General features: G+C 38.9%; 1 protein-coding gene across 1 annotated transcript; it reads right to left on the reverse strand.

The window, feature by feature from the left end:
- Positions 1-4,960: 4,960 nt before the first annotated feature.
- On the reverse strand, positions 4,961-8,749 carry Hsc70-3 (heat shock protein 70 cognate 3). Its single transcript, XM_076209592.1, has 3 exons — positions 8,591-8,749; positions 7,178-7,294; positions 4,961-7,025 (listed from the first exon to the last, which is right to left on the reverse strand). Exons 2-3 carry the CDS (start codon positions 7,291-7,293, stop codon positions 5,183-5,185), a joined length of 1,959 nt encoding a protein of 652 aa, XP_076065707.1. The 5' UTR covers position 7,294; positions 8,591-8,749; the 3' UTR covers positions 4,961-5,182.
- Between the last annotated feature and the right edge of the window lie 1,885 nt (positions 8,750-10,634).

The following is a 10,634-nucleotide window of genomic DNA, read 5'->3' on the forward strand; positions in this document are numbered from 1 at the left end:
TGTTTTACCTCCTTTCTACAGTAAATATTCTACATGCTTGTAATCAGTATCTCTAATACACACTATAAATAGAAAATATACTTGCATATACATGCTAAAAGCCTTTTCCCCCATGTAAGTGGGTGGCCATAGTAATCACTGTTTTCCAGAACTTGAGTTTTTGTGGATCTGCTCATCTACACTGGTCTGTTGATCTTTCACAATCCTTTCAAATAATCACACTATTGTGCTAGTCAGTGATACTGGCCCATAATTAAGTGGTGTCTCCTTACTTCCACTTTTGTGAATTGGTACAGCATTAGGTCTTTTCCTATCAAGCAGTACTATACCTTTTTTTAACAAGCTTACAATAAGACTGAATCTTGTCCCCCAGTTGTTCCTTACATTCTTTAAGTATCTAGTTTGAGACCCAAAAGCAGTGGTTCCCAAACTGTGGGTAAATTACCCCCTGGCGGGGAGGTAACAAATTTTCGGGGGTAATGGAGGGCTGACAAAAAAATTGAAAATAAAATAAAATAAAATAAAATCAAGAAAACATTACGGTACCCGGCATTAGGATTAAGGTTAACTTAGTACGTATAATTGTAAAACTAAAAAAAAAAAAGTTTGGGAACCACTGCCCTATAGGGTCCTGAAGCTGTGTGTGTGTGTGTGTGTGTGTATTTACTTAATTGCGATTTACAGGAAAGTAGCAACACTCATTGAATCCTGACCCTACTCTTCATTTTATCATACCTAGCCTCAAAGTCATGTACAGTTCCAAATTAATCAATACCTTTGATTTACGATTATCATATTTAGATTTTAATTCATATATTGTTCCAACTTGGGGTATGTCTAAGCCATTCCAGTATTTATGCATCAATATGGAAAAATGTATTTCTTCATATCCTTTAGAAATGTTGTCTTCCTTAATTTGTTCTCATGACCTCTAAAACCCCTCCTATCCTTAATAAAAAGAATTCATCTGTGACCTGAATACTGTAATCATATTGCCTCTTACTCTTCAATCTTTCAAAGTTAATAGACCCAGCTGGCACCCTTTGTATTCTCTCAATCTTGTTTCTATCCTTCACTCTGTATGGGGACCATACATCTGTGGTGTATTTCAGTCTTGGATGGATCAGGGTTTTGATGAGTTTTCTCGTCATCTCTTCATCCATGTAGTGAAAAGCTACTATAATCTTCTACAGCAATCTGAAAGTTTTTCCCTCAATTCTGCTGATATATCTATTAGGTGACAGGTTGACTTTCATCAAGTCCCAAATCTTTCTCTATTTTTGTTTTTGTAATGGGTTCACTTGCCAAGTAGTTTAAAGATGGTCTTTTGCAGCTGTTGCCAATTTTCAATACTTTGCATTTTTTGGTATTTCATTTCATTTCTCATTCTAGGCTCCATGCAAAGATATTGTTTTAATCTTTTTCCAATAGTCTACAATCATCCTCCTTTTTCACTTTTTTCATGATTTTTGTATCATCAGCAAACATATTGGCATAGCTCCTACTTTCCATCATGTGTATGTATTTATTTGATTATAGTAAAGGAATGCTTGTCGAGTCATGTCTTCTACTCTCCGATTTCTCATAATAGCCTCAAATTCAAATAGGTCCAAATTAATACATATCCTTGATTTCTTAGCATCATACTTATATTTGAATTCATGCATTTTGGGCTATAACACCTTCTAAGCCATTCCAAATATTTATGCATATATATGGAGGTAAATGGAAGGGGAATGGAGATGGTGAAAGAAAATGGAGAAAAGTGTGAGGTGAGCCAGTTGTTTGCTGATTAACCACTTCAGTACTAGTCAAATACTCATGCATAGCATTAGCTGCCACATGAATGATACATCACACTACTCACATTATGAAATATAAAAGTCACCACTGTATTACTTGTTCTCTTTTACTTTCAGTAATAAAACACAGAAAATGTGATCAAACCAGTTCACAGAATCCAGGGGCAACTCATGTACAACTACAAATTATATATATATATATAATCAAGACGCTGACACCTCATGATGCCTACGTAGGAGGCATTGTACTGAAGTGGTTAAGGGAATTAGGGATGGAGTTTGGGAAGGTATGCAAGAGAAGGAAATTGAAGATAAATGTGGCTAAAAGTAAGGGGAGAAGATGACTGAGTTGGAAATAAATCTCAAGAGGCTGAAGGAAGTAGATAACTTTAGGTATTTGGGGTCACATGTTGCAAGAAAGGGGGCAGTGGAAGTGAAGGTAAGTTACAGACTGAGAGAAGGAAGTAAATGCCTTGAGGGATTAAAAAGTGTGACGAGAAATAGGTATTTGGGAATGGATACAGAGGTGATTGTATGAAGGGGCGATTGTGCCAATGGCACTTGGACTTTAAGAAAGACAGAGAGAAAAGTTTAAATGTGTTTGAGATGAAATGTATGAATATAGTAGGGGTTACAAGGTAGGATAGTGAAAAATGAGGAGGTAAAGAGGAGAGTGGGGATGGTAAAGGAGATGACAGATAGGGCTGATTAGAGTTTTGGGATAGTTTGGACACGTGGAAAGAATGAGTAAAGAAAGGTTAGTAAAGTGTGGAGGGAGTGAACTTAGGGGATGATAGAAGATGAAATGGAAGGACTGGGTGAAAGGGGTGTTGAGCTACAGGGGAATGTCTGCTGAGCAGGTGATAGGGGTGAGTGGAGAATGGCTGTGTATAAATGATACTGTGATGCAAGGGAGGAGTGGTTATGTGTAAATGATATTTTGATGCAGCCTGAAGGGATTTCTCCATTTTCTTTTTCTGCATGAGGGGAAGGAGAGGGTTGCTGATTAAGTAAAGTGGTCTTGCTGCATTGCTTCTGACCCAAGGCACTGGGCGGGGATACAGGGATGACCTGTCATCCATGAGAACTTGAGATGAGAGGGAAGAAAGTTTGGTGGATGGGAGCGGGTATATGCTTTTTCACTTGGCTACTTCCCTTGTAAGGGAAGTATACACAAATATGGAAAACTATTTCTTCACATCCTTTAGACAAACATATACCAAAGGCTATTTCCCCCTTACACAGGAGGTAGCCAAAAGACAAAGACATAGAAACCACTCCCACCCATTCCATCCCCTACAAACTCCACTCCCCTCTACCCTCCTCCCTCCCTCTTATCTTGGCACCTTCAGGATGACTATTCTCCATTCACCCCTATCTTCTGTCCTTCCTCAACAAACATTCCCCTCTTTCCCAATGCCCCTTTTACCCCATCCATCCATCTCATCCTAGGACACCCCCATTAGACACACAGGTCTCCTTAATTTGTTCTCATGACATTTGAAAGCACTATCCTCAAAAGATCTCCTGTCAATATAATCTATCCCCTTTAATGACCTGAATGCTAAATTATATCTTCCTTTGATCTTTGAAAGTTGGCAGACCCAGTGCTTTTTGTCTTTCTTCATAGGATTTCTCCCCCAGACTGGGACCAGTGTGGTTGCTACCCATTGTATTATTTTGATTTTGCTTATATCCTTCACTGCATGGGGACTGTACCAATGATGCATGTCCATCTTAAACAGGTCAGGGTTTCAACCAGTTTTTTCATATCTTCATATAGTGAGAAGCCACTTTAATCTTCTGCAGCTGTATTTTGGCAGCAATAAATGAAACTCCTGTACTTAGGAGCAATATCACACCAGACACGGAATCAGAGTAGATGCTTAAAAGCAGAGGGATAGAAGTTAAAAAGAATCCTTATTCTTTTCTGAGTGAAGATAAGTCTCCACTCAAAGGACTAGTGACTGTCTGTAGGGGTGTCACTGAAGTCTAAAATATCAACTGTATGAAATATGCACTTAATATCCCATATGGGGTCATCTCAGATCCATGTAGAGATAATTCAATCATACCTTCTTGGGTCACAAATTTTCTATGACCAACATTCCCAATTCACCTGTTCACTTGAGTAGTTGTATTTACCATTGAACAAGTAACACTTTGTCAATTTTTGTTTAGATCTTCCGACATGGAATGGACCGATGCAGAGTTCCAGCTTGTGGTGGTCTTGAAGAATGGACAGCAGAATCTTTGTTGCCCATTTTTAAAATCTGTTGACCACCATCTGGAGGTACAGATACTTTGCATTAAGATTGGGACCAAGATTTCCATTAACTTCAAATGTGCCGTTCACCTTATGACACATGTTGACCCAACAGGTGGCTCCAGGATGTAACACTTCACCCCATACCATACAACACAACATACGCTCTATAAAGGATTTGTGGGAAAACCCAGTTTCGGCTATGGCATTCCTTGGGGAGATGGGACTGCTCGGACAGACAGTCTAGGGAACGACAAGAACAACAACAGGTGGCTCCCCTATTACATTATCGGTGACAAACAGGCCCATATTAGACATCTATGGGGCTCTGGGTTTCTGGTATGCAAGATTCAAAGCAGCAATTATGGCCATTAACTTTGGGGGGGCAGTGACAGGTACCTACATGGATTGATGTTTTCATTGTGGGAACAATGTATGGATTTTGGATGGGTGTACAAGCATCAGTATGCCTGGATAGTCATCATTAAAGCCATTTTAACATTTGCAAATTGCTATAGTACTTTCCAATATGCATAGATTAATCATTGTATTAGTGCTTAAAAGGGCAGTCCTTAGCATTATTTTCAGCCTGCTTTACCTATCAGGATATGGGAAATCTTGGAAGCCCTTCAGAATTCCCAAATACCAACAGATCTAAATGTCAATTACTACAATCATTCCCATGGACTTTTTGCATCAGCTTCAACTTGTTGGTTCTTGTCTCTTGCAAAAGACTTACAGCCTTAACATTTGTATGTTTCCATGATAATGCAAAAATATATTTTTGTAAGTTAACCAATTAATAAGTGGAACTTTCATGTCTTTGGTAAAAAGATTCTGCATCTATTATGAAGAATAGAGTTGCAAGTAACAGTTGGCAAAGAAAACAAGATTAATTTTTAATTTTATTATAAACCCACTTACGCTCACACATGGAATGAGTTGTGCTAATGATGAATACACCAAAATAAAACTTTGGTCACGCCTTCAATCACACATGATAGAGATCAAAGTATGGACATTCAAGCTTAAGATCACATGATGAGGCTATGAAACAGCAGAATAACTTATGAACAGAAATGTACAATTCTATATCCTAAATATTGTTCCATATTTAGAGTTCGTCCTTTTCATAATCTTCCTCTTCGGTTGGAGGGGGAGCACCACCGGCACCCTGGTACAATTTGGAAATGATAGGTTGTACAAGATCTTCAAGTTCTTTCTTCTGTGCCTTGAATTCTTCAGATTCAGCATCAGCATTCTCTTCAAGCCACTTGATCTTTTCATCAATAGCTTCTTCCATCTTTTCCTTATCCTCATCCGATAGCTTGGCTCCCAACTTTTCCTTATCATTAATCTGATTCTTCAGGCTGTAAGCATAAGATTCCAGTTCATTGCGGGCTTCCACACGGTCCTTAAGTTTCTTGTCCTCATCTGCAAAGACTTCAGCATCCTTGATCATCCTTTCGATGTCTTCTGGTGTGAGCCTGTTCTGGTCATTTGTGATGGTGATTTTCTCCTTGTTTCCGGTACCTTTGTCTTCGGCAGACACTTGAAGGATACCATTTGCATCAATTTCGAAGGTAACTTCAATCTGAGGTACACCACGAGGAGCTGGGGGGATGCCGGTAAGATCAAATTTACCCAAGTGGTGGTTATCCTTGGTCATAGGTCGTTCACCTTCAAATACCTGGATGGTAACAGTGTGCTGGTTGTCAGAAGCTGTGGAGAAGACCTGAGACTTCTTTGTAGGGATAACCGTATTCCTTGAAATAAGTTTGGTCATCACTCCTCCAACCGTCTCAATACCCAGAGTCAGTGGGTTGACATCCAACAAAACAAGGTCATTAGTGTCATCAGCTCCAGACAAAACACCTGCCTGCACTGCAGCACCATAAGCCACTGCCTCATCAGGGTTGATGCCACGGGAAGGTTCCTTGCCATTGAAGAACTCCTTAACCAACTGTTGAACCTTGGGAATACGGGTTGATCCACCAACAAGAACAATTTCGTCAACTTCCTTCTTCTGTAGATCTGCATCTTCAAGCACCTTCTGCACTGGTTTCATGGTCGATCTGAAGAGATCCATGTTTAGCTCTTCAAACTTGGCACGAGTCAGGGTTTCTGAGAAGTCTTCACCCTCAAAGAAGGATTCAATTTCAATCCTGACCTGGTGGTTGGAGGAAAGTGCACGCTTGGCCTTCTCTACTTCACGTCTAAGCTTCTGCACAGCCCTGTTATCCTTTCTGATATCCTTGCCCTTCTTTTTCTTGTACAGCTTGATGAAGTGGTCCATGACACGCTGATCAAAGTCTTCACCTCCAAGATGTGTATCACCATTTGTGGCAACTACTTCAAACACTCCAGAGTCAATGGTGAGAAGAGAAACATCAAATGTACCACCACCAAGATCAAAGACAAGGATATTCTTCTCGCCGTCTTTCTTGTCAATACCATATGCAATAGCAGCAGCAGTGGGTTCATTGATAATTCTCATTACGTTGAGTCCCGCAATAACTCCGGCATCTTTTGTGGCTTGGCGCTGGGCATCGTTGAAGTATGCAGGTACTGTAACAACAGCATGGGTTATAGACTTCCCAAGGTAGGTCTCGGCAGTTTCCTTCATCTTGCCCAGAACCATGGCAGAGATCTCCTCTGGGGCAAAGGTCTTCTCTCCCTGTGATGTCTGTACCTTGACATGAGGTTTATTATTCTTTTCAATAACCTGGAAGGGGAAGAACTGGATGTCATGCTTCACAGATTTGTCACCCCAATCTCTGCCAATGAGACGTTTTGCATCAAATATGGTGTTCTCTGGGTTGGTAGTAAGCTGGTTCTTCGCAGCATCACCAATCAAACGTTCACCGTCTTGAGTAAAGGCAACATAGGATGGAGTAATGCGGTTACCCTGGTCGTTGGCGATGATTTCAACACGTCCGTTTTGGAACACACCCACGCTGGAAGGGAAGAGGAACAGAAGTTAGTCTACCAAATCTATGAACATTGACCAAAAGCATATTTTGCTTGAACAGTTCTTTGCAATGCATTTGTAACATTTAAGTCAATTTATGTCCAATATTTCATATGGGGAAAACCCAAGTATGCTTACCATGAGTAAGTGGTTCCCAAGTCAATACCAATGACTGTACCAACATCTTGGTTCTTCTCCTTCGCAGATGCGAATGCTGCCAAGGCAGTCAAACCAAGAAGCCACACTAATCTCATTCTGAAAAGAAAAAATCAGCTGTTAAAATAATGAACATTCACAAGAACATCAAGTATCAGTCATGAAAATTTAAACTATTACTGATGCATCAAAATGCCCAGAGTTTGATTTACCAAGAACCAGCACAGCCCTACACCATTTAATGCAATTTTTTTTTAGCATATACAAGTAACTGTTTATAAAGTAATAGAAATATTTTTAAACATAACAGCTGTTTGGTACTATTGTTATTTTTCCACAACTAGGAGTATAATCACTAAAACAAGTTCACAGGGCCATCTCTATGATCCATTTATGTAAATAAAACTATGAAATGTATCAATGTTTTGTAGCTTCAACTTCCTCTACCTATTGATCTCCATCTTCGGCAAAAGCCCTACACACCAATGGGAATGTTTTAACATGAAAAGCCAACACCTAAATATGGATACTACTTTCTATGCATTAACTCGTCCACCCTATGGCTGATAGCAGGAAAATAGTCAATTATCAATTCTTGGAAAATCCCAGCCTCTTCACTTAGGATTTCATAAGGATCATGTTCCTCAGCTGAGGGCACAACCACCTGTCATCTGGCCACTGACTAGTCAAATTCTGCGAGATTACTTTTCATTTTACGTCATCATCGTACCGTTGTTCAGGAATACATACGGAGCACTGATATCTAAAGCTGAAATTGTATCGGCTTCTTTAACTTAATAAACTTTTGACACTGACATGATCTGTAGAACATTCCAAACCTTCAACCAACTACTTTCTAAATATTAAATTGTATACTGGAACGTAAAATAAAAAATGTTAAGCTTACGCTGTAACCAGGAGGCCGACAAATGCCGGTCAATTTTACGAACGTCTACATAATTTCAATAGGAAAATTTTGTTAATCGTACTTCATATTTATGGATTACAATTACAAGTGCTCCCAAATAAGTTTTTCTGGCTACATTGGACCTTAAAACATGAGGTACTATTCTTAGCAGGTGTGACGCGTACCTAAGGTGTCAAAACAAGAACTCTACTGCTACCACCTTCCACCATCTTCTAGAACATTCCCTACAGCCTGACATTAGGAATCTATCCCCCACCAAAAATAGTAGTGTATGCATATTTATGTGAACGTATACCTCGCCAGAACATCGTTTAAAGATGTATCGACAGAGATTATAAGCATCACAACCAATCCAACCCACCGGCGTATGTCAAATGAAGCCTTTTTGACATTTCACAATAAATGTAATAATCTACTATATATAAATGCCACACAATCACAATTTGTACTGCTGTTATTGTACTTACTTTGTTGTACTTGGAAGTCCAATTTTGTCACAAAATTTCTTTTAGATTCACTCCACAGGTCCACTTCGTAACGTAAACCGTCGGTGAATGACACTGTTCGCAGATTCCTGGTGTATAAAATCGTCTGCTTAGGTCTCGTGGAGAGCTCTGATTGGTCGCACTAAACCACGTGGTACAACTCCGAGCTTCCTCATTGGTTTACGTCACTCTACAAGGCTCCAGTCCATTGGGCCACGTCTCCCTACATCGCAGTCAGTGATGTGACACAATCATGTAAAATTGTTGACACATTTTGCCCAAAACTTGTATCACATACAACATATCATATAAAATTTATATTATTCAACCAATAGTCACTTCCAATCAATATAGATATCTTACATTTCAAATGTAAAAAACAAAAAATAAAAATGAAGATTTAGTATAAATAGCACCCCTTACCATCAATTTTTATATTGTATTACCTTATCTTAAGATATCATAGTTGGGGGTGGTCTCCTACTAGCGAAACTGATAGGCTGATAAGCTTATTGAGAGATATTATGAAACTTAGACGGTACTTCCAATCTGTATGCAATTGCCCCGCGTTATTTTCCATTATTGTAACATCGAAACCGACTCACATTCAAAGCAGTAGGCATGCATAGGAGGTAAATGTCAAATAAGATAAATAGGAAATAATAACAACTTCCGCCTTTATCCGGGTTAATTAACCTTTCCATCGGTTGGTGTGAATTATATACATAACATTAAGACATACAAGAACCCTTATTGTAGGCATACAGTAATTGAATTCCAACTGAATAAAATCGTATGGCGGAAGCTAGAATATTGTCGGAAATCTGTCCCGGATGCAGGATTGCTCGTTGACGCCCTGGCTTCAGTGACGTCACCAGTCCAACGAAATCGTCCGACGTCAACCAGAATAAAAACATAGCCACATCAACTCAGCAAGTACGGGCTTCCCCTGACCTCTCAGAATCTATGACACCTCATCTGAATCGTATGGCCTTAACCAGAATTCAATTAATCAATAGTTTGCCACCGAATTGGCCCGCAAGTCACTCCAGGGAAGAAATATTGTGTTATTATTTTATTTTTCACATGTAAACATCACTAGTGAGATATTCCTGAGACAATGTGTTTACCACACCGCAAAACTCTTGGCCTAAAATTCCATGCATCTTTGAAATGAGTATGTAGGACACCTTTTAAAAAAAAATTAACAGTTTGGCGATCATAGACAAACCAACACCAAGACTTTGGTGTGTTTAGAAATATAGATAGACCAAATAAATAAATAAGTCAGCAAATAAATACATGCATGAAGAATTGGGCGTCCCAGATCACAATAACTTCCTGCTGGCTTCCCTGGGGACCAAGATGGCCTCAATAAAAAATGTACCTTTAACATCCTTAGCGAAGGGATGGGTAGGGGCGGGGATGGGGGGTTAATAACCGTTACTTTGAGACGCGGGCGGCCTGGCATCTCCCAATGCTGTGTTTTCCCAGTGACTATCTTTTTGCCAGAAATTTGCGTCATGTGTTTCTTCTGAATAAAGATGTGAGTGAAAATGATTATGATGGTTATGATTATAACCTGTCTACCTATCAAGGGCAAGTCACGCCATTCCACACCCAATGATAATAATGATAATTATAGTAATGATGATGATATTATGATGATAATGATAACAATGATAATAATAATATAGTAATAATAATAATAATAATAATTATTATTATTATTATTACTATAATAATAATAATAATAATAATGTGGATAGGAGGTAAGGGAACACGGGCTGAGGGAAATACTTTTATTCCTGACTAGTTTCGCCTGAGTGGCTTCTTCAGAGGAACATAGTTTGAAGTCAAGTTGGTCAATATATATGGCAAAAGAAGTATTTCCCTCAGCCCATGTTCCTTTACCTCCTATCCACATTCGTCACAATGTATACACAATAATAATAATAATAATAATAATAATAATAATAATAATAATAATAATAATAATAATGATAATAATAATAATAATGATAAT

The sequence above is a fragment of the Oratosquilla oratoria genome, chromosome 2 (assembly GCF_046742065.1).
Source record: "Oratosquilla oratoria isolate Oo_2021 chromosome 2, ASM4674206v1, whole genome shotgun sequence".
NCBI classification, from domain to species: domain Eukaryota; kingdom Metazoa; phylum Arthropoda; class Malacostraca; order Stomatopoda; family Squillidae; genus Oratosquilla; species Oratosquilla oratoria.

Bases quoted from the DNA above. Each gene is read 5' to 3' on its own strand.
- Hsc70-3 (XM_076209592.1), bottom strand. From the start codon at position 7,293: ATGAGATTAGTGTGGCTTCTTGGTTTGACTGCCTTGGCAGCATTCGCA. The intron at 7,026-7,177 runs GTAAGCATACTT...CTTCCCTTCCAG, and splicing joins TTGGGAACCACTTACTCATG to CGTGGGTGTGTTCCAAAACG.